This window comes from Lytechinus variegatus, chromosome 2 (genome assembly GCF_018143015.1).
Source record: "Lytechinus variegatus isolate NC3 chromosome 2, Lvar_3.0, whole genome shotgun sequence".
Lineage (NCBI taxonomy): Eukaryota > Metazoa > Echinodermata > Echinoidea > Temnopleuroida > Toxopneustidae > Lytechinus > Lytechinus variegatus.
This window is the reverse complement of record NC_054741.1, coordinates 21464559-21490793: the sequence shown is the minus strand read 5'-3', so window position 1 is coordinate 21490793 and position 26235 is coordinate 21464559. Positions and strand designations below refer to the sequence as shown.

Here is a 26235-nt window from a genome sequence, read left to right as displayed (position 1 = left end):
TGTCCAAATTTAAATACAGAGAGAATATTTCAAAACAATGGAGATAAATAAAATGCCTTTCCTGGATGGCTTTAGAATTTCTTAATTCCTGTCTCCTCAAAAGAGGAAGATTCAACAGTTAACAATCTTTCACAAACGATATTATATATCATGTTATTATTTTCGAACAATGACATCTATGTTGATAGGGTCTTATTTCTTAAGCATTTACAGGGGCATTTACAAACTTTCCATTTTTTTAAAGGGAATTCCAGTCAATTGCGCAATGAGAGGGAAATCCTGACCACTAAAGGCATTACTCCACCATACACGAGTTTACAGGGCGAGAGTAACGAACAATAGCATTACAACGCCGATAATTTGATTGGTCGAAACCACCCCTCCCTGGCACCATTCTGAAAACTTTCCTCGAATCGCGGCGCCTCTTTCCTCCACCGAAGTGGTATCATGTAGGGGGCGCGCAACAAGTGGTGGTGTGTGGGGAATTCCTACCAATGCGGAAGTACTGGCACAAATTTGCCCAGCATGCGGTGGATGGGCTCGCTCCGTGTGCAAATGGTGCATAGAAAATAGACTGGCCTCGTATTGTATACGTTGAGGATATACACTGTGCATTATGATTCGAGCCGCTCTGATTGATGATTGCTGTTAATATTTACTTTTCCGATGGGCTTATGATAACGCTTTAGGTGCATGCCTGTATACCAAGTAAAGCCAACATCAACCTGTTGCAAAGATGAGCGTGTGTGAGCGGTTTTGGTAGCCGATCGAACGAGCGAAACGGGACTTGTCAGAGTCCAGTTTGCCGGAGATATCCGAACGAAGTCCAGTACCATCCACGTTACTCGGTAGTAGCAGACAGCAGTCAAAGAGGCGAGCGAAGTCCACTCTAAAGTCCAAAGATTCAAGTCATCTTTGACCTGATTGTGCAGGCTGTCAGGACGAGGGGGGCTTCTAGATTCGAACCGAAGTTCACAGAGAAGTCGACGACATGAGTATTAATAAAACTGAACCCGTTGAAGGTATTAATATTTCATTTTTATAAAGATGATTTGTATTCTTTGCACGTATCCAAAGTTCTGATATTATTCAAGGGACTTCCCGCGGTATGTTGTGGGGGCGGATCCATTTTCCACTCGGTGTAACACGCTTAGTTGAACTTGGGGTAGCATGTAGTACGATACTACATATAGTACATGTATTACTAGTTACTGTAGGCTTCATTTCCTTGGCATATATACTGGTGCTGGTGTATAAGATAGGTTTGTGTGCTTTTTGAATATGCAATGGCAATCACATTAAATCTATTCTACAACATCACAACACCAATTAAGTGCTAGTTCACACAAATAACCACGCACTTGTCCAGATTATTCCTTTTTTTTAATAAATGCTAACATTCTTTGTTATAATTGGGAAATAATTAAAAATGTCATTAGATGTTATTATTCCCTATTAGAAAATTTGAACAGATGGTTATTTTGTGAACATCATCACCAATTGCCTGAGGTATAATGCTTCTTTTTGTGACCAACCGCAATATGAAATGTTTGATTTTCTGCCTTAACAAAAATATAATATTAATGACACTTCTCAACAGTGAAAGTTGCTCTTCAGTCGCATCAATTATATATTTCTGACATGACATGTATGATTTTTTCCCATCAGTTTATATGTTTTACCTGTACTAAAGATTGATCAAGATCAAATCTTTCTGGGCTTGAATTTTTAAGGAACATGAAGAATGTTAACAATTTTCAAGACAGATATACATGTTTACTTGAATTCTTTAACTAGTAAGGCCTATATCTTGCCTTTGCTGTAGTCTTGTGCTTATATTGATTAGCCTTCTGTCTCTTAAGTTATTATTAGCACCTCTTACATTCTGGTGAATCTTGGTATAATATTGCCTCATTCAATTTTAACATGGTTGTGCTGCCATATTTTCAATAGAATTATAATATTTCCGGCTCACACCATCAAAGTTATTTCTTCTTAGTCTGGCGCCACCTCTACAACTACAATAGGCCTTCCACCATTCAACTACCATCACCTTTAGCTTCTCTCTCCACCTCCACCATTTTATTTACTACTATCACCACTATCACAGTTTGCACCCACCATCATCACCATCCTAATCACCTGTAACACCTTAATCATTACTTGTACCATCCTTATCATCACTTGTATCACCCTAATCATCATTTGTACCACCTTAATCATCACTTGTACCACCCTAATCATCACTTGTACCACCTTAATCATCACTTGTACCACCCTAATCATCACTTGTACCACCTTAATCATCACTTGTACCACCTTAATCATCACTTGTACCACCTTAATCATCACTTTTACCACCCTAATCATCACTTGTACCACCTTAATCATCACTTGTGCCACCCTAATCATCACTTGTGCCATCCTAATCATAGTTGTACCACCTTAATTATCAGTTTACTACCTTAATCATCACTTGTACCACCTTAATCATCAATTGTACCATCCTAATCATCACTTGTACCATCCTAATCATCACTTCTACCACCTTAATCATCACTTGTACCACCCTAATCATCATTTGTACCACCCTAATCATCACTTGTGCCATCTTTGTCATCACTAATTTTACCACCATCACCTATACCATAATCAGGACATGATAGTGATAATACATTGCCTTATTATTTCCCTGCCCCCCCCCCCCCCCGTCAGAGTGTCTTCATAATTTCTACCATTGCTTCTATTATCAGCTTCTATTATCATCTCCATTATCATGCTCTACTACCATTACAACTATAATCATCACCAACTATTTCTCTTATGTTTACAACTACCATATTCAACATTACCAATTATTACCATCTCAGCCACCTTCATTATTACTACCACAAATTTCTCTCTTCTAATCTTACACCACTGCTTCTACCAGAACCACCCCACCATCATCGTGATTATCATCAACATCATCATCATTATCATCCTCATAAATCATCATTATCATCATCATCGCTATATCATCTTCATCACTACTACTAACTACTACTACATGTACTACTACTACTACTACTACTACTACTACTACTACTACTACTACTATACTACTACTTCTACTACCACTACTACTACTTCTACTACCACTACTACTGCTGCTGCTAACTACTACTACTACTACTACTACTACTTCTACTACTACTACTACTACTACTACTACTACTACTTCTACTACTACTACTACTACTACTACTACTACTACTACTACTACTACTTCTACTACCACTACTACTACTACTACTACTACTACTACTACTACTACTACTACTACTACTTCTACTACTTCTACTACTACTACTACTACTACTACTTCTACTACTACTACTAACACTACTTCTACTACCACTACTACTACTACTAACACTACTTCTACTACCACTACTACTACTACTACTTCTACTACCACCACTACTACTGCTGGTGCTAACTACTACTACTACTATTACTACTACTTCTACTACTACTTCTACTACTACTACTTCTACTACTACTACTACTACTTCTTCTTCTTCTACTACCACTACTACTACTACTACTACCACCACTACTACTACTTCTATTACTACTGCTACTACTACTACTAATTTTCTTAAAACTTGTTTGTAAGCCAAATTAGTTAAAATATAATTTTTGTAAAATAAATTATATACGTACACAATTTTTTCTGTATGTTAAGCTTCACTCCAATATTGATAACAGCTTGCTTTACAGTTACAGTGGGTTCTTCTTTACCATAACATAACTGTCAGGAAAATATCATTTACAAGTTCCTATTGTGGTTAACTGATGGCAGGAAATATGTATGGGTCACGTGGAAAGAACTTTATGGGGACTCTGCCAGGTGAATCCAACTGTTCTCCAGTATATGTTTCACTTTTTTTATTGCATTATTCCGATGAAATATATTTTGTATCAAATTATGGTTTTGTAGTTTAATCACAAGATCATATACAAGGAAATCGCAAAATCATCACTGGTCAGTTTGTGTGTTACTGTATATCAGGCCATGAGGCCAATATTGGTCTACATACAGTTTGTCTGCTAAAGATGAAAATATTCTTCTAAGTTAAAGGCAGTATAGAAGAAAGAAGACACTATTTAAATTTGACATGGCTTGTAGCATGGTATCAATTAAAAACTGGTATTTTAATTTTTTAACTTGGGATTTAAGTTATCAAAACTTTATTCACCAAGACTGCATTTGATAAGTGAGTTGGGAACTTATATGCTTATCCTGAATACCTAATGGAGATATTACTGTGTTTAAAAGTCAAAGTAGATCATATCTGGGGGCACTTCCATTGATGTGTGGATACCAGGTGTGACCAAAGAAATGTATAAAAGGATCTCCTTTTAAAGATAGATTGGGCACGCTACGTACGTAAGGTAATTAGGGTGTCAAAAACATAAAAATATTGAAAAAAGGGTTCACTAGGAAAGCTATGTGTTAAGGTCAAATTTGTGAGGGAGAAATAAGACTAAAATGCTTTATACCGTACAGGATTTAGTTTTTGCCCCAGCACTAAGTGTTTAGGGTCTGATTTGAGTGAGGTGTGGGAGGTAATCCCAATGTAAGTAAAGGTAAAGTCTACGTCTGTGACATAACAATTAAAATATTGCTGTACTTGTTTAGGGTGTCAATTCAGGGAATACTTGTCAATTAGGGTATCGTTTTGTTTCCAATACTTGTTAAGGGTAGGGTTTCTCTTGCTAATACTTAAGGGGTGCATTTTCAGAATCTGGAAAATACTTGTTTAGGGTGCTTTTCAAAACCCCATGGTCATGCCTGGTATCCACTCAATGGAAGTGCCCCCCCCCCCCCCCGGAAGTCAGCCTTAAAGCCCTCATCAAGGTATATGTATGGTGTGAATTAAGCGCTCAGTGGCACCCCTGGAATACATGGCAATGATGATGGTATTAAAAAGTAATCTTTTGTTGAACCCTTAGAGTGAATATTCATGAACTAGGCCTAATTTGTTTGTATCTAGGGAAAGTGAGTTTCACTTTACTTATGATTATGTAGGTTAAAGTGTTATTAAGAAGCAATGGTCCATCTGAAATAAATGTCGCTTGGATCTGTAGGCAGGAACTGTTTTGGAATTACAACTTCCACATGGCCTTGTGCCACTCTGTCAAATTTCACAAATAACAGAACAGAATTTCCTTTGCAATGGGTGGAGAATGTTTCAATTAGCTATTGTTTAGTTTAGAATGCAAGGGAGAAAAAAAGAAATAAATCTTAAATCGCTTATTTTTAAGATTAACTATGATGCATCCATTATGAGGTGGGTGTTTTTTTTTTGGGGGGGAGGGAGGGAGGGGTCTTAATGAGAGATGGGGCAGGATGTATGTCAGTTGCCTATTACGAGGGATAGTAGGAACTCTCCTGAGAGAATCATGTTCTTTGGTTTGTTCTTAGTAGACCTATACATTAGCATTAAACTTTATAACTACATTACAAGAAAAATTGTGTGTTTATGAAGTGAATTCATTTACTTCATAGAAATTGAAAAGAATTCTGGTAGCTGTATCTTTTTACATTGTCAATGTTGTTCTTGGCTCCAGTCACCATATTGAGCATTTTCAAATTTTCAAGAAAGTTTCAGTGTCAACCCTTTGCCTTGGCATCTTACAAATAGGCCTATATCCCAGCACCCCAAATTGAAATAATAATTATCATCTATATAGAGCATTTGAGCGATGCATTAAAGACACATATTTTGGTCCTTAGAGTATCAGAGCGTATTCCTAAAAAGGACTGAAATCCGGCAAATATTCCATAGGCTCTTTACAAAATCCACCATTGAATATGAGACTGTATTCAATAACACAGTGCGCATGAGTGAATGTGTGAAACATACAACACATACAACAATGGGTGATTTCAAGTTCAGTGTTGACCTTTTGGTGTTGGTGTTAGGTCAATTTTTACACGATTATAACACCAAACACAAAATGAAGATGGTCCCGAAAAGTCACTCACTAGTTGTTGAGATGTCAATAATGTCATCTCGATCAGTTTTACAAACTCTGAATAAGTTTTAGAGCTAGGGGAAGCAATCTAAATTTCAACACCAACCCCAACACTGAACTTGAAATCACCCAATGTGATGCGCAGCATAGAGCACAATGACACTCTCTGACGTCAAACAACAAAATTTATCCTAATGAAGTGATGATGCCTTAATGTGACAAGTGATATGACTTGTTCAACCAAATTTCTCCCATTAAGTGGTTTCAAACCGCCTCGATCACAAGAATCCCCGTTAAATTACAAGAACTTTTTTGGGCTAAAAAATACCCATTTATTATTCCTGCATTCACACCACCCTGTAACATACCCTTCGGGATAAGTTCCCGAAGTTACAAGCATGCGCAGTATGGTCTGATCAGCAGGCAAGGCGCGAGATTCAAAATCACTAGCCCAGCAACCACCCACGCCGCCGCGCCCAACGACACACTGGGCTAAAAGTTCCCGTAATTTGCTTTCACATCGCCAAAATACCTGCGACCTTGGAAAAATCCCCGCGAAAGTTCTTGTAATTTCGCCAAGTACCTACTATTTAGCGGGTATTTTCTTTCGGGGATATTACGCGTAGTTTGCTTTCACATTACCAAAATACCTGGTATTTTCTCATCGGAGTAAATTTCCCGATCAGAGAATACCTGGCACTGACAAACTTCGAGGCGGTCTGAAACCACCTTCTATGTTTTTTGGAGGGGATGGGATAGATGATAATGATTGTATTGGATGGCTTATTTCATGGAATACCAGAAAAATTCCACTTGTTAGGGTGGCCAATATTCCACTCATCTGCTTTTCTTGGAATATTTGCCCCAACTCTTGGAATATTTCTAGTATTCCATTCTGAGCCATAATATAATTATCACCAGTGATCTGGGTGTTTCACACGGCATCCCTCAAAGTTGTTAACATGCCCACCAATCAGAAGGCATGGTGCAACCTGGGTGAAGGTTTGTAAAATACAATCCAATTAAACATGAATCTGGACATCTTTAACTTGAAAAGTAACCACTCAGAAATTTGGTATAGTCCACTAGCTGTGACCATTGGCAATTTGAGAATCTAGATCTAGACCTTGAATTTTGGATGGCGCCCCTGAATGATCTCTGACATGAACCCGACCTTCCACATTGACATGAAGAAGGGAAGACGGTGTTTACTACCAACGCTTCCTCTCTCCTGGATTCAAGGTTATTCCGTAGTTAAATCAAAGTCAATTGAGGGCCATGAACTGCCCAATTGAAAAACCTGAAGCATTTAATGACTATTAAGGCAGAACAGGTCAGAACTGAAGAAAAACAATGAACATCAAATTCCAAGCTGTTTTGCTTCTTTTGTTTTTGTTGATTCTTCTCTGCTTGTATTTATTCTATTTTCACTGAAGTTGCGTTGCGCTGTCTTCACTCTTTTATATGTTCTATCTCTGTTTCTATTCCTTTTCTTTTGTATCATTATTTCCCCCAGTATATCATGTTTTGAAACTGCAAAGTAGATAATGATGATAATGATAATGATGACAATTCAGAATGGTTGATGTGAATTGATAGTAGTCACAATCATGTTCATTTTCATCATCACCACTACCATCATCATCAGGCCTGATCATAATGATTCTGCTGTAGAATGATGATGATGAGGATGGTGATACTGCAATTGCAACAACGAAATACTGTTTCATGATATAAGATTTAGAAGTAAATTAATAGTTGTTAAAAAGAGCATCATTTCTTAGTTATCGTTTAATCTAGAGGATACTTTCTTATACCCTCCGAGCAGTGGATGTCATCATTATTTTGTGAACGGTTGTGTCAGTGTTTTTCACCGACAAATTGTATTAGCTACTGATAATCCTTGCACCTGACTGGCTTAGAACAAATTATTCAGTGAAAAATGCTGAAAAACAATCTTTGGGAAATGTCCCAAGTTGTAGAAGTATATAATTGTCTTCCTAAACATTGTTTGAGTAGAATTCATGAGTGTGAACTCATATCATTTTTCACTGGAATTTTCATGAAGTTTTGAAACTTCACAAACTTTGAAGCCTGTACATCACCAGACCATAATTCACCTTATAGTTTATGAATTCAAGTTTCCTTTTTTTCCCTTCTTTATGAGGGTTTGAAAAATCTTGCACTCATTGCTATCAGATGGTCCTTCATTTGTGAAAATCTTGTTTGCATAGATCTGAAATAAGTAACCACTGTGCATACAATGATAGACACTTGAATATCTGCATCTCCACACTGTGAGAGGTGGTGATCATTAGTCTTCCTGCAAGTCACTCTCAGGTTTTTTGAATTATTATTATGAGAGGATTCCCCTGAGATATCACATAAAAATGTCACTTTCAGAAGGTACTGTGCAAGTTCTTCAATGAGAACATATATTTGAACTTTTGTGGGGAGTTGGGGACATGTACTGGCATTTTATCATTTGGGAGGCAGTGAAACAATAACTAAGCAAGAGGCAGGGGGGTAATTTGAAAATAAATAAAAGGACATTGGAATGAAAATTGTGATGTTGGATAAAAGAAATATAGAATTATATAATATTTCACAAAAGGGAGGGAATGACTCTGGGAGATATGTTAGTGGATTGAAACAAATTACAGATCCTGGAAGGAAGGCTAGTCATCAATGCCAAGTGAACCATCGCTGGATGTTTTAGGAATCGGGAGATAATGACTAGATTTGATATCTGACACACACAGAGAATGATTAACTTGAGGGTTATCTCTGGGTGGCTAAAGGACTGATTAAACAATTGAATATGCAAGTAGTGTTGAGGTATTATTATAGATATCTCATAATATTGGAAGGGGAGCCAGAAAGAGACAGAGAAAGAAAGAGAAGTAGAGAAAGATAGAGAAGAAGCAAGGAGGGGGGGGAGGAGAGAGAAGATATTGAAAGAAGGCAGATAGGTGGAGGTGTGAATTTTGAGAGAATGTGAGGGACAGACATTTTGAAAACGTTATTCTTTGTTTTGTTGAAAATTTTCACAAAAGTTGCCAGAATTATGCACAAAATTCTTCAATTTAGTATATAGAAAAGAGCAAAATCGCCCCTATGGCAAGCTCAGTAGCTTCACTACCTTGCTTTATGCATCAAACTTATCTTGTGAATTAATTGTAGTAGCCATACAGTCCTCTTTCATTCTTTTATTACAAGTTGATGGACTGGTAGATTATAAATAATACAATGCATTTTTCAATGTTTAGGCCATGTATGAAGGGCTCGTATATTGGCCTATAATAATCCAAATAAATATATAGAAGTAGGCCAAATGCACTATACTTTTAGAGTATATTTGAGACTTTATTTGTTAATAGAGTATTATAACGATGATGACCACTTGAACTATTTCATTAAGGCCTGGGAGATCGTTCTCCCCGTTATCTCTTGTTTACTTATTTTCATAAATTACTATAATTTTGTATATATCAGCATCATATAGCCTTATCACAAGAGGTCAAATGCTCTCCCCAAGTTCGCTGTTTACCGTGAGGATCACGTGACTGTGACATCACAGCTCCCACTTTACGAGGTAGGAAGCAAGAGATATCACAAATTGCGGTTGCTCCTGCATTTAAGTGTCAAGGCTGGAATTTGCTACCTGTAAAGTCGATAGTTCGCGCAGACATTGGACGGCGGGCTCATCAGCAAGGGTCTGAAGTCTCGGTCCGATTATCGTACCCACTTATCATCTGCGAAAAGGGCTTTTGGCGGAGCTTGTATTGGTCCAAATTCCTCCTATTTTGCGGCTTTTGCTGTCTAGAGTCCTCCCAATAGACCTTTCGTCTCTAGACTTTCACCCCTTCAACGTCTTATTTATGTTTTTCGAATCAGATATGGCCGAGCCTTTCCAATTCCAAGGCTCAGGAAACCAGAAAGTGCCACCTGCGTTGCTATGGCAGGGAAAGATCATTAACGGTCCAGGTAATTATTCTATGATGTCTCGTGATTAATCCTTTGCTTCCATCATTCATGTCTATATCTTTTTTTGCAGAAGCTCATGTATGTATCTAGCAAGAACAAAAGTGTTCATCAGCTCTGATTCAATTTTGTACCAGATTCCATCTACGTTAAGTAAAAAAAAGCGATAAATTATCATGTGTAATCACATTTATTTGTGCATCTTCATTTTCATCTGTGCCATTATCTATCACTAGTACTCTTCATCTCTTCACATTGTATTGTAGAGCTTTATGCCATCAGTGAAAATATACCGGTACTATCAGTTTTATAATATCTTCTTTGCATTTCTACAAAGCTAAACCAAGAGAATTCCCAAAGAGGACATGAATAGAGGGTTTCCATGAAAAAAAAAACCATTAAAGTAATCACCTTCATAATTCCATTAAGATGAATATGAAATATGCATTCATCCTCATTCAATTTTAATATTGAAGCAAAGCTCATATGATGTGTATGAATAAAAAAGGAATATCAGTCTTTGACTTGGCTACAAATTGCAAAGCATTTCATCACATAGGCTATTATTCTCATCATTTTGAGCATAGATCATCTGCCATATCAAAATACTGAATACAATGTATTCTTCATTTTTGCCTCTTTATATCTGTCATACAAGCAGCAAGATGAATTTCCAGTCATTTTTCAAATTTTTCATGCTTCATTATTATTATTATTTTATTTTAATATTTCAAAAAGAGATTCTTTACATTAAAATGATTCTTTGCAGTATAGATTTTCTGTTAAGTGAGCTTAATGTGATCTATATTTCAAGATACCTTGGTTTTATTTTGTAGAACATTCCAGTTGCAAGGATGTTTGGCACTAACCTTTTTAAAAAATAATATATTAGGCTATGTTGAAAAACAAGTTCATTACCAAATTTAATGCAAGTATTACTTTGTAGATATTTATCCTACCTAATTTGAAATTACATAAATATATATTTACTAAGTATCAACCCAGGTGTAAGGAATGTTAATTTTGAGTAAATAATTGCTTAAAATGTCGTTTCTTCACAGTGGCAACATGCTAAATCTTGGGTAATCACGACCTGGGGGCCGTTTCATAAAGCTGTTAGTAAGTTAAGAGCGACTTTAAGAACGACCGGTGAATCTGTCTTACGCGTTAAACCCTTGCCAATTTATTATACCATTTACCAAAAGAAAGGATTACCAGTCGTTCTTGAAGTTGCTCTTTTCTTACGAACAGCTTTATGAAACACCCACTAGGGATGTCAAATTTGACCAACATGAACACTAAAAAAGATCCCTCTATTATCTTCTTGTATTTGTGTATAATCATTAGCATCATCAGTATCATGTTTCATTGACCTAAACAAGAATTTAATTTTAACTGGCCCTTATGCTATGAAGACAACAACAGATAGTTTGGTCTGCAGAATTCTTGACTCCTCAATAATTATTCATATGTCACATCTCCATAAATCTTTGCACTGCAAAAATTTATCATCTATAATCTCTTAGAATATATATGTTTTATATATGGAAAAGGAACACTTTGCTAAACTTTTGTACAAGTCAAGGAAATGCTAATCATATTAATGATATTGTTGCTTTTTTAAGTTTTAGATTTAAAGCAGTGTATAGTCAGTCATTTCATTTGAAATTTTAAATTGCCAAAGATTTATGTATGCAAAAGTTTCTTTTTTCTGTCATCACTTATTGAAATAACCTGAAAATTGACAATATAAAATATAGAGCATCTAGTGGTCTTAAGGACTCTAGATTTTAGTCAGAGAAGATAATACAAATCACTTTATGTAAACTCATAATAAATTTATATTAATCTTTAGTCCTCTAGGTATTTCATATGAGTAACAAATAATTTAACATACCTTCGGATATGGTTAGCCAAATTTGACTCTAAATCATTTTAATTGTAAAGATGTGTTGAAATATGATCTAATTAAATTAATGTTATTCTTGTGAACAATGGCTTATATTTTCTTTTGCCACAATCTAAACTTGAAATTTATTGGAAATTCATACTTTACTGGAACATCAATTACAAATTTGGAGGCATCCTGCTTCATATTGCAGTAAGTCACATGTTAGTTTCTGAACATTTGGCTTAATTTAGCATCCTACATTAAGATTATTAATGCCTGACCTAAGAGAAGTAGTTCAATTTGTTTATGTTAGATGCTTGGTGTCCAGATGACAAGATCATTGCATCGCCAAAAGGTCTTTGGACTATATATCCTTTCCTGTATATTTCTCATTAATTTGTATCTCCCAGTCATTATTTCAATTTAGGTAAAGTACATGTTGAAAGTGCAAGACCCCTTACAATTAATATACTATATTATTTATAGCATGGTAACCTCATTCATCAAATCAAACAGTTCTTGGGGAAGACACTATTATTATTCATCACCAACTGGGTCATGTTTCATGATAGAAAATAAAGAACTTTGAATCGCTTTCCATCACCTTTGGAAGTCGGTGATGGCTAATTTAGTAGGCCCAAAGGTTAATTACTACAGCAATAATAACAATACAAAGGTCAGGCTACTTCCTTTTAACACTTCAAAACTCTTTCATCTCAAGCATGAATGCATGTGGTTGGACATTAAACAATGTACTCAAAGGACATTGACCATTGACCGATCGATTATAACTGTCTGATCTCTAATTACAATCAAGTTCAGCGCTTGAGCACTACGCAATCCTGTTTATCCCCATATGCGAATGGTAAAGTCGTACTGATACCAAGTATGTGTTCATAAGAGCAAGGTGAAATTTGTGAAAGTATATTTGTTTGTTTCTCTTTTCATTTTATAGCAAAAGAAATGATAATAAAATAAATACGAAGGAAATATTTTGTTAAGAATTATTAAAAGAAGAGAGATAATGAAATAAATTAAGAGCTGGCTCATTGGAATGGTACTTATCAGGAACGTAATAGAAAATAATCCAGCAAATGAAAAGGATATTGGGCCTCTTAGTGCATGTGACAAATAACAGAAAATGGTGAACTATGAAACATTCAGTATTCTCTGTAATTTTATTATTTGATACACATTAAAAAAACAAAAACTAAGATCGATAATCATAATCTATGAAACATTGGTATCGTGTGGAATTTTTGTCACATGACACTTGAGGGAAGCTGGGCATATGTGACCTCACATAATAAGCTTTTTGAAAATTTCATCACTCTGTTTCTTTGATGGATTTCGTCAAACCTCCAAAAATTTTCTGCTCTTAATGGATCCGAACTTGACTTCCACGAGAAGCTCTGTTGTCTTACAAGGTCATTGTCAAGGTCAATCTTTAACTGCAATAAGTTGAAGCCATGTGGTAAAAACCTAAAAAGGATATATCAGGATGGATGACTAAAAGCAGTCACAATTTTGTGAGCACATCATTCATTTTATTACAAACAAAATCAAAAGACTTTTACCTCAATTTCTTTCACACTATGCCAAATGTATTTATTTAATAAGTTTGTCGTATTTAGGAAATATCTCTGTGATTTAGCTGTAAGTATGTGCAGTTTGATACCTGTTGAATAGCAACAGACACTTGACTACATATCTGTATTTGCAACTTGTATGTTTTCTCACATCCTTTACCCAAGGGAAATACTACGTTTGAATGTGCTGTTGAACATGAATAGTATCCACCAAACCTGAATACCTTCGTCTATTATCTGTCTCTTTTACAACCTATTCATTCCCTTCAGTTTACCGCAACCCCTCAAGCAAGATTTGCACTTGAGAGCACACGGTCGGTCGCTATATCATGTCTAGGCTTATTTGAGATGGGACCCCATGGATGTGCATACATTCTGATCCGGCTTAATTTCAGCCATGTTTGGTGATTAATTGTTCCTGAGTCAACCTGTATCAGGTTCCTGATAGCTTGTCGATGGCCTATTGAGTTCTCTGGGAGGGGCATATAAAGCGATATCTTAATAGGGGGGGAGGGGTTATGATATCTGATGCACAGCACAGGTGTGTGAATGGTTATATTGACCAATTGCATACTTTTTAATTTCAGTGAAATGCGTATTTTCCATAATTATATTGAACCCTACTTTAATGTATTTCAGGTGTTGATCTTGAAGCATTTAATGTAAACTTGCTGCCACTAAATCAGAGGTTTGTTAGAAAAGGTAAACCCTGTTTGAATTGGAATAATAACACCAGAGGCTTTAGAGATGATACATACCTACCACTGGATGTGCTGTTTGGTGAAATTTTAATAGGTTACAGTTAGTTTTTTCCTTCTACCCCCCCTCCCTTTCCATCAAATTTAGTGAGCAGACTTGTATAGTATATGTAATTCTCATGGTGGTATGCAACTGCTACACAAATCCTGCACACATTTCTCTCAATATTGCACAGTGGTCACAAATACATGTAGTTCTAGATATGATTTTATAATTAGCCTGAAACAGTTGGGCACTTAAATAACATTTTAGTTTAATAAAATAGAATTTAATAAGACAAAATTGTGTGAAACTTCCGCCCCTCATCCCCCTTCCTTATAGTTCCACCAATCACTAGATTCACCTATGTTTTTCCCCCATTTCTTCGTTTCATGCCACGCCATGTTTGCACAACCCATTGGGCCTGGTTAGTGTTTAACTATTTATGATTGTTCTCTATTCTTATGCTAGTCTTTCATCTCAGTCCTCTTCAGCTGACCCTGATAATATTTATTGAAGATCATTAACCCTTCTTGCCCTGAATATGGGAAAGCATAGGCCTACAGTGTATGTTGTATTTCTGACTGGAGCTGAGCCTACATCAGTTTATCCTCAATAGAAGCTATCGTTTGACTATAACCCATTTTCTTGAGTTGTTCCATTAAATTCTTACATTGATTCATCAGTTTCATCTCTAGCAATGACCCTAGCTATTATATGGAAGGTGGACTTGCAATTAAAATAAAAACTACCACAAAAAGTCACCTTTACATTATCTGTTTAACATTTATGAAAAACAAGTGTATTCATATAATCTTGATTTTGACAGTCAAATAATAAAGCTCACTATTCAAACTATGTAGGTGTTCTAACTTAGAACCGAGAGTAAAAAGGTGTTCTTATCAATATTTCTTTAATTCAAATTTTAGGTTTGTGTTTTTTTTTCATAGACAAATGGAAGTGTGCATCGCTTTAACATTTAGGGTAGGTCTATAGCAAACATTTAGGGTAGGTCTATAGCAGAAAAATAGTTTTAAACATAGAAATAAAAAAAAAATATATGACTCACAAACACATACTGAACTCAGTGAACTGTATCTGAACATAATTAATATATAATTAATAGTAGACTAATTTAATTTGGTTAAATATTTTCTGGATTGTTGTGCCATTCTCACCATTTGAATGTGCTTCTGAACACTATTTATATAAGAACTGTAGTTAAATCTTAAATTTACATGTCAAAATTGTGAAAAATTGTTTTAAAACTAATAAATTTGGTATGTTCAAAGTTTTATTCTTTGAAAATGGGTTCAGAAAATACAAAAGTTGCAAGATAACAATTCTCTATATTATCTATTGTTTTTTACCCATTTACATGAATATGGCTATAGTTCAGCTCTAGTTTTATATTAAGGCATTAGTAGATTGGATTTATGCTTGAAGATTTGCAGTTCAAATTTTTTTAAAAATAGAAGATGCAATTTCCAGGTCAGAAAAATATTTTAACACTTTTTTCATGATGCAAAATCATACTTGGGTTAAAAAGGTTACAATCAAGGTTTATACTTGTGGACAGAGAAAAGTAGATGGAATAAGCAATTAGCTTGTGCATGAGTAAAACCTCAAAAGGATTTACACCAAAGGGTCCTTGGTATTATTTATTGGCAAGCTGTCATTTGGCCATTCTTTTAATTTCCTGTCAAGAATATTATGTATTCCTTCCTTTCCTGTGGAAGGTGATAATTTTTTTTACAAGGAAGAGGTCTTGTCACATCCATCAAATGTTCTTCCTCTTCGTTTCAGATTAATTTTGAAAAAAAAAAATGATGAAAGCTCTCGATCATCGTGTGGAAATATAGAGCTGAGGAGTGCTCCATGACAGGATTTGTCAAATGTTTCATTTGATAAAGTTTTATCTGATACTCTTCCTAGTAGCGGTAAGACATCTGTGCTTCTCAGCCAATCAAAATCAAGGAAAGTTCTCAAATCTGACAACCTGTTACAGGTACACCACAAATGTAGTTGAAACACACTCTTGGTGGCATGAAGCTTGGATACATCAGCCTCCTGCACCAGTTCCTTTAGTAGCCAATTGTTCAATAGTCACCTATATGTCTTGTACCTTTTCGTTGAGATTGGAAATCATCTTCCTTCTTTCTTTTATCCATATCTTCTTTTAGCTTCATGGTCTCCCCCTTTCCTCCGATCATCCAGTTGCACAATAGCCATCTAATGGCTGCTGTATGCAGTCTTCATGTGCCTAGAGTTGTTCTTGGACCTGCTGGTGTCCTCACAGTCACAACACAATTCATATGCATGTCCCGATGGCAAGGAATTCCTTCTGTCTGACTGAAGTCCACATTCCATCTGGGCTTTGTCAAACTCCATAGTCCACTAAAACAGTAGTCCCTTTACATTTCAAAGAACCTTTGTCAGAATTTACAAACATGAAACTTTTGTTCCCATCACTAAAGTGTTTAGATGGTGTGTGTTTTAGAGCTTTTAGGCTTTGACAGCAAAAAACAGTGATCAGAGACCAAACTTCCAGTCTGAAGTCCATAGGTTTCCCCATCCCACGATTTCCTTCATTTTCAAAGTAGCATTATGATTCTAGGGATCCCGTTCCCCTCTTACCAATAGTGCCATAGTCCAATCTGAAATAAAAACAAAACAACATGTGGTGAGAAAATATACAATAACTCACACGAGTTTCAATATTTGAAAGTCAGCCCCACCCACATGGCATAGGAAAACCGAGAATGAAGTCCAATTTTGTGAATGAAAGAATGAATGATGTAGTATTGATCTATTTTTGGTGTCATTCATTCAAGGTGCCTAATTGCCATCTAATGTGGGTTTGAATTTCAAGTTGAAAGTCCAATGTTTAGGGGATTTTCTCCTAAAAAAGGATCACATGTCGGCAATTTTGTATGGGTGTGGGACAAACTGTCACAGGTTCTCACACAATCACCTTGTAATTTGGATGAGTGCTTTTGGTTGACTTTTCTTTCTTTATTCCCCATTTTATGTTGGGATCCCATATCTTATATGTTTGAGTAAAATATCTCCCCTACATTTTAAGACCTTTTACATGACTTTTCATTGCCTGGGTACTCATGGGCCAGTTCATGTACTTTCATAACAGGTGGTTTATAGAAAGTTTGTGAACATCTAGAACTTTAATAGCAAGTGACGCTTTGATTTTGAATCTTAAATTATTCGCTAAGGCCAATTATGACAAAGATTTGTTTTTAAGACATAACCAAATGTGGCACTATTAGGAATGCAAAAGGCATGCTTAGTGAAAAAATAAAAAGATCCAATTCACCAAAAAGGCATACTTTTTGGCTTTCTCATATACACCATTTTCCAATCAATGAAATACGCTGCATTTTTCTGTGTTAAATTGTACGTTTGTTATGTTTTTCTGCTGTTTTTTAACATATTGTACATTTCAATTTATTTGTGATTACATGTTTTTTTTATCGATTGCTTTGAATTGATTTGGAAATAAAATTTACCTATACTTTTTGAAAAATAAAAGAATCAAATTCATTAACATGTAGTGTTTGAATGATACTGATGCTTCATGATTGTAAAGCGTACTTTAAAGTATTCTTGACAAGAATTTGTTATGAGTAAATATCAAACCCCTATGCTCTGACCTTTACATTTTGGTTGTGTCACATGTTTTCTGCCACTGCAATTTAGCAATCTATCTTATTGCTTGTGTAGTGCTTTTTCAATAAATCAGCAGTCCTGGACTGAAGTATTTATTCTGATCATCATTAAATTTTTCAAAATTCTCTTGGCTTTGTATCACCCACTCATCAGGGCCCGTAACACAAAACTTAGCAATGATCGTAGGACATTTTTCTATGATTGATTCCATTGACTACAATGTACAATCAATCATAAAAATCAAGCGTACGATAACCTTTGTGTTACATGACCCAGGTTTCCATAAAGTGACAAGTTAAAATGTGGTCACTATTTGTATTCATATATGATGTTTCTTCCAGTAAAGCATGTAGCATGGAAATATCAGATTACAGATTCATTGGGGTTTTTTTCTGTTTCATTTTTTTTTTTTGGGGGGGGGTGAAATTGATCAAATTTGTGGTTCTGAAATGCCCTCTTATTTTCAGCATCTTCATCTTGTACGTGTGCAATGTGCATTAACTCCATCAGGAATGTTCTTGAATTTTTTCATTACTTAAAACAGTGATCAGTACTTAACAGCGTACTTATACTATTGTTTCAAATAAAGTCATTTGTTTTTAGAAAGAATGCTTTTAGGGAAACAATGTGTCAATAACTAAAGTATTCATGAGATGTGTTGTTTTATTTTATCCGAGAGCTTTATTCGTTCCCAACCTTGAATAGGGACAAACCACTCCAGATATGTTTGCAAACCAAGGCCCAAGATTGGCCTTGCTCAAATTTACATGTATCAAGACCTAGTTTTAATTGTTGCTTACTTGTAATTTAAAGGGATGTGAATTCACTAATTCATTTTCTACTTCAATGAAATATTGTCAAGTAAATGTATCCAGAAACTTAAAAATACGGTCTAGTTTTGAATGCAGTGTCCTATAATCTGGTTCGAACAAGTTATTGCATCAAGCCATTATTTCAAGATATTAGTATTCCATCCTAATTTTCATATCATCATTTAGAAAAATTGAACATATATACTTTGGGGAAGAATCTAGGTGACTGAGTTGAAATTTAGCACAGCCAAAGTGAAACCATAGGTGGCAGTGGACAATAAACAAACTTTAACAATTGGTGAAAAGAAAGGTAATAGCATTGCACCAGAACACATATGTACATGTAATAGACAATAGCCTGGGAGACAAGCAAGTATGTGATGGGAAATTCAAATGAAAAGGAAAAAAAATAGAATAAATATGATTGATGGAGTTCTTTACGATAAGAAAGGGGGCGTATGCAGTGTTTGCCTTAGTTCTATTTGCAGTGATATTTAGTCTGCTAGGCCAGTGTAAAGATTTCCACTATTTCCTCTCTTTTATTTCCAATGAACACCAAATTGCACAAATCTGTGAATAAAGTTGAATGGGGTGCCAACCTAGCCATAAACGTATGATGCATGCCATAAAGGAAGGGAAGATGATGGTTACAAAAAGTGATTGCCCTAAATCATTTTTAATATGATATATGTTAGGTGGCCTCATCATACATGATCATAAGTAAATACATGATCGTAAATGCGCTAAATTCAGGTGTCTTTACTACTCTAAATTATTGGCTAGGCACTTTAAAAGAATTCGGGGAAAACAAAAGAGAATCCAAGTGTATTCTAAAGTATTGATTAGTGCTGGTGCAAGAGGAACCAAAGCTTAATAGAAAACTATATAGGCCTACTCTAAATGAAAGTAGAAGTATCAGATAATCAGACGTTGAAAGTTTGAATGAAGCTTATACAGAAAATTTTAAAATTCCTCAATTCTTTAGAGCTTTCTTCTCAAACAGCAGTGCTAGGTTATAAGAAGCCCAGAAAAAAAATATGTGCCAAATATATAAATCATTCAATGACTGAAGACTTGTCACATGATGCTGCAATCTATTTACAAAGTTACCAATTTAAATTTTGGGGGGATTAGACATCATTAAGGCTGTTACATTTATAGTCATACATTCATAATTCCCTTTTAATAATTGCCTCATTTTGAGAGGATTTGTTGTAGTTGTATTGTGATTGGTATTTATTGCTAATTGTGGAGCGTTGTGGCCCAGTGGATTAGTCTTCGGACTTTAAAACAGAGGGTCGTGGGTTTAAATCCCAGCCATGGCGTAAGTTCAACAAGAAATTTATCCACATTGTGCTGCACTCAACCCAGGTGAGGTAAATGGGTACCGGCAGGATTAATTCCTTAAATACAATGAGCGCTGAAAGGCAGCTTGAGCTTAAGCCGGGGTAATGATAATAAACACTGCGCCTCGGAATAGATTATTTGTAGATAGATGGCACTATATAAATGCCTATTGTTATTATATTATTATTATTATATGATTCTTTTGGCTGGCATTGTCCTCAAATATTTTTAAATTGTCCTGGAATTCTTTATCTATTCGGGATCATGTGGAATGAATATACATTATCACATTGCTTATATCCCATGGCAGCGCTTTTCCTCTAGTTTTTGTTTTGAGGAACTTCCACAAGAAAAAGGTATCAATTTGGACTAAAATACTGGTTAAGAAAAACAAAAAGGGAAAAGGATGTTATTATTTATAGAATTTATACTTGTATTATTTTTCTGTGCAACGTGAATAGAGTTATTAGCATGCTACTTACATTGTTCCTTTTGATTTTCCCCATATTTATGTAAAGTAATACCTATCTTTATATTAATTTGGAAAGATGATATCTGGTATGTTTCATGTGAAGAAAAGTAGCAACCTTATTTCTTTGTGGAACAAGAAACAGGCCCTGCTGCTATCATGGTTATTGTATTTGATAAGTGTACACTAGCTGAGTGTATGATTGACAAATAGGTTTAAGTGGTTGAAAAGATTAGGAATTTTAATGGCTGATGTTTTAATTTGTAGCTGCATCATCTCAGGTATGCATTGTATATTACCTGAAGAATGGCTGAATGGGATGATAGGGGCAGATAAGAATTAAGTTTGGAGTTAATCATTTACATCAGGATTTCAACAGCTTTACAAATATCGGACAATATTCCTTCCTCAGTCCGGAGATGTTGAAAGAAGAGGAGAAATACATATTTCATGGTGAATATTACATCCGCAGGGTTGGTTGGTGGTCACATTTTCCTTTTAATACTTTTATTTCACTTTCTGAGTTTCCGTAGTATCTGATATCCAAGGCTTATATTAATCCAAAGCCACTGAATGGCTTGACCATGAATCTACTCCCCCCCCCCATTAGCCTCAGAAATTTGATGTGCCCATTTTAAGACCTCATTTTCATTACCGTCCTAAAATTAGTTTACTGGAGTTAAGTTTACATTCAGTATTTACAATGCCTCTTAATATAAAAAGCTATTTGTTAAAAAACCTACAGCTTCATTTAACATGAAAAAAAACCCTATACATTTGTAGAAAATATTCAAGAGTCAATGGTTTCACCTGTTATAGAATTATTTCATTTAACTCATTTTGAAGTTCCATAATTTTAAAGTAAAGAAATAACTCAACATCACCATTATGTTGATGTACATTTCCCATGGCACCAACAGACCGGCGGTATTCATGCCCTATTCAATTGCTTGCCATACAATATCCTAACACATTCATATCCCAAAACTTTGGTGTTCTATAACATTTGCAACTCTTTTGAGCAAGCTCACATGCGTGGAAAATGTAATCCAGATAGGTGTTTCATAAAACTGTTTGTAAGTTACGAGCGACTTTACCAATGACTGGTGATCCTTGTGGTAAATGATACACATGTACACCACATTTTCAATGATGATGATTTGGCACATAAGAAAGGATCACCAGTCGTTTGTAAAGTCGCTCATAACTCACAAACAGCTTCATGAAACACCCACCAGGTTTATTTGAAGTCATTTACTATATTTCACTTCGTTCCACAATGGTGTATTCAATGGAAGCAGATAGCGTGTATGATTCCCAATTAGTATGAGCCTGATCAAATTCCTGAGACTCCTGTATTTTGGTACACTTTGGCCTCTCTCTCTCTGGTTTGTGGCTCAGTTACAGACTCCTCTCACCTTGTTTTGAAGAAAATGAACTCGAGTTGTTGGTTCTTTTGTTGTCTCAGTTTTCCTACCATTGTATATCCTGTCTGTTTATTAATTGCTGCAGTATAACCTGACTTTTTAAGAGCAGGTTGCTTGCCATTCAATGTAATCAGTATCCCTCTCACAGTTTTCCACAAAGTAATTTCTCGGAGGAAACTCAGTTGTGTCACCTAGAGCAGTTTTAAAATTCAGAAAGTTTTGTTTTAGATTTTCATTGAGATTACAAAATTATTTTGCCCTGAACATACATAGTAGCTGTGACTATAGCCATATCAGCAATATGGGGCACTCTGGTTTTAAGGTCTTATTCTTCATGAATAATTGGTTACCAACTTTTTAGATCCTCTGAGGTCCTTCATGTTTGCGGAATATCTCCTTTGAATGGTATCTCATATCATATCTTTATCGTTGATGGGCTGTTTAAACATTGTATTTCAAAAATTTAAAATTTGAGGATAGTCCAGATGAAGCTCAGTTTTAAAGTTCTGATGTTAGCGACAACCTTCCTTTTCTCTTAAACACAGTTCTGTACAAGAATTAGACTGTTTTTAAGGTTGACATCATTGTCATAATTCTAAAACATACAATTATGGTTTCTCAAAATTGTGATGACTTTGGTGCCAAATAAAAACTCTGTTTTCGTTTGTTCTGATAATTTCAAACCAGGTTTAATTAAGGAAGAATGTGAACTATCCCTTTGATATTAAAGAAAAACAATAGAGGCAGTGTGGAAAGAGGGCTGAAAATGAAAGCGTTGGGACAATGTAAGCCAAAACAGGAAAACACTCGCCATTGTTTAGGCCAAATCGGTTGGTAAGAAGAGCTGGTTTTCTCTGCATGTGGGTTTAGCATGTAAAAGATTGGAAAATGGCTTCAGGTTACAGGGTTGGATAAAATTATGGGTTAGTTAGTGACAAAAGGGTGTTAAACCTGTGTTGAAGTATATCTTGTGTCATTTTGGCACCAAAAAGCTTTTTTTATGAAAAGGATAGTAATGACCTTCCTAATTGGTCTTGTGATTCTTGTAGATGTATAAGATAAAATCCATTGAAAGGGAAGGGAAACAAAATGCATAAATATGCCTAGCACAGTTGATAACTGATCATTGGGTAACCAATTTTTCCTGACATTTTAAAAATGAAATATAAAGACATGTGACAGGGATTGTTTTCATGGTAAAAAATAAGGTTTATTTAAAGAAAAGTGATCACCACACAGGTGTTTGAATTTATTTTGATTTGATTTATTTCATTTCATAGCAGATTAAATGTGATAAAAACTTATTACAAGGGAAAATATTGTATGGAATTGTAGTTAATATTAGTCAAGGAAATACAAAAGGAAATTACTTCCCTTTTAAACTGGTTTCCCCCACAAGTTTATAATAGTTTCAATTAGCAGGATGTATTTCATAATCTACATCTTGATATTTTTTTTTCTATAGCCCTATATGTTTTCACTAATCTTTGAAGAGATTGATTTGTAACTGTCATTTTCTTTGACATGGATTAAAAGTTGTAAAATAATTCTTGTAATGTTGGAATGTATGGTCACTTTAATCACTTATTAAATTTTCAACTACAATGTTAGTAAAACTAACTGTGTTTACCTTATGTACTTAAATGTGTAAACATTTTATTTTTTCATATTCTTAGCTTCTGGTTTTGTGCTTTACACACCTGTAAAGAGTTTTGGTATATCCTTAAAATGTTCTTTTTCAGTTTATTTAAATTGTCAGATAAAGTGTGCAATCTATACACAATTATATGCCAACATGTTCTGTGATAGATCTAAACTTACAGGAACATACAAAAAACTCTAAAGTAAGCTTGGGGTTAAAATAGGATATGAACCACTTGAACGTGTATGCAAATTTCAGGATACAATTCTTATATTTAACTATACCGTATATTGAATAATACTATTAGCATCCCTGAGTGATACTGGTATTGATTTCAGCCATGGTTTGTTTATGAATATGGTCCATTGAATTTAAATTGAACTTTGTCATACACAGATTTGTAGAGCTATATCCATGTTTCTTCGTTTACCTTTCATTTGTATTCTTTGAAGTGTGAAAATAAGGTAGTTAAGAATGACAATTTCTGAGGAAAGGAGGTCTCTCCATAGAGATCATATTCTATCTGATACACATAGGCCCATATTCTGAAGTCAGATTTAACTTAGACCATGGTCTAACTCTGTGCTAAAATTATGGGAAGCCATAAGTGTCAAATTTTTTTTATTAAGTTGTATTTTTATATGTTTACTGTGCTCTTTCCTGATTTATTGATGGTGAAGACAATCATCTATTTATACTTCCTAGACAATTATGAATGATTTGAGAGCCAAATGAGCTGAAATATTCTATCTCTTCTGTTAGTGATTTATGTAACAATGGGCTATCCATACTTAAACCACAACTTTAAACCTGAGTTTGAGTTGAACCCGACTTCAGAATACAGGCCATAAAGTCTATGTAATGGTTTTGTGACCATGGACGATTGGTGTACAATACATTTGTCAAAGAATGTAATTATTCATTTATCTTTTATTGTAGTATTAAAGTGGGATATGAATTCTAGGTGCAATGGTATGCATGTTCTACATGTAGTGCTCGCAACTTATATTGTAGTTTTAAAAACTTGTAATTATATCAATCAAATGATGCAAGAAATGAAGGCACGAGTATAATCTTTTGAAATGAGAAGGGATACGATTTACCATTCTGTTTAAAATTTAAATTCATCTTAGTTTAATTCATTTCCAAGAGAAGAAATTTAAGTATTACAAAGAAATTGCATATATTCATACAAACAATGTAAATAAAAATACTTATTTTCCATATCAAAGTATAAAATACAAGAGCAAATTATCATATATAAGATATAGATTAATAGTTAGACTCTAATTACTCAATATAAATTGTATTTTGGTGAAGGCACAAACATTTGTTTGCTTTAGTTTGGGAAGTTGGAATAAGACTTTGTGTGATCTAATTAAGTAAGGGGAGGGGCACAAGTACTCCTGTGTCCCAATTTGGACAGAAGTGTCATTAACCTATAACCTTGGCTAACAATTGATGAGCTTTAGTTTGGTGTGAAATACAATTAAGACCTAATTTAATATGATATAGATTGATCTGCCAGGCTGCCTCTTAGTAAAGTGCAAATTACAGTCTGATCTACTTTTCAGAGTTCGACCCTCGCTCCTTAACTTGTCCATTAATATAAGTGAAAAGTCAAAGTTGTCAAAGCTGTCAAAGTTGTATATCGTTGTTATTAATCACAATAGATAACTTTGACTTTTCACTCATATTAATGAGAGATTTTCTTAGAATAAGACACACCTCTCTTGCACTTTCATTACTCTCTATTACTATTGCACTTCCATTACTTTCTATTACAATTTCACTTGCATCAGCTTGATTCATTACTTCTTGCCAATAACTGCAGTACATGTATAACTAAACATGTAACTAAACATAGTTATTCTAGAATATGAATCTAAACCCAACTTTAACTTTGACTTGTATTTCAAATACTTGTGTATTGTAATTTTTTAGTGAATCATGTATACCTGAGTTGGAATTATTTCCTCATGTTGACTTGTTTTCATCATCTTTTTGTTTCTGGGTATGTACATTGTATCTATATGTGTGTAAACCGGTGAAAAAAGAATTTCCTTTTTGGACAATAAAGTTATTCAATTCATTTGTGGCTGCACAGCGACAGCATGGTGCATTATACATTGATTGCATTGCACTGCACTGCACTAAAAGTCAGATCGAACCTGTACCGAATATCTGTCTAGCCTACGCCCGACGGGCAACCTGCACCCACAGATCTGAATAACGTAGACCCGCGTGAAGCTTTGGTCCCATTCATTTGACTTCGATCTTGGCATTGTATTGGCAACATATCTCATGCAACTCTCCAAAGAACTTTTTGTTCTCTACAGTTGATGTGTTGTTTTGATACACACACAACGCAATCAACTGGGTCACCCGTGCAATGTACCTATCGCAATCTAGCTAGCTAGCGCTTTCAAATTGCAAAGATAACCCACCTCGTCATATTTTGTCCTGTGCTTTTGAAATAATAATTCTTCTTTTGTGTTGCTATGTTATTGTGTCTAGTCATTCAACTGCATATCACTCAGGCATCTGGGTCTATTATTGCCTGTAGTAAGAAAGATGCCTTTTGCTTTACTACACCGAGTCTATTGAAAAACTACACCCGTACTG

General features: G+C 35.0%; 1 protein-coding gene across 3 annotated transcripts in view; it reads left to right on the top strand.

Moving 5' to 3' along the window:
* Positions 1-310: 310 nt before the first annotated feature.
* Positions 311-26235, top strand: part of LOC121407560 (hepatocyte nuclear factor 4-gamma-like) — a 33781-nt gene continuing 7856 nt past the window's right edge. Inside the window, exons 1-2 of one of the 3 annotated variants that reach the window (XM_041598696.1) lie at positions 311-1022; positions 9925-10014. In XM_041598696.1, coding sequence (XP_041454630.1) covers positions 992-1022; positions 9925-10014 — 121 coding nt within the window. In that variant the 5' untranslated portion in view covers positions 311-991. The remainder of the gene's footprint in view (positions 1023-9924; positions 10015-26235) is intronic. The other 2 variants (XM_041598697.1, XM_041598698.1) reach the window with 2 other exon arrangements.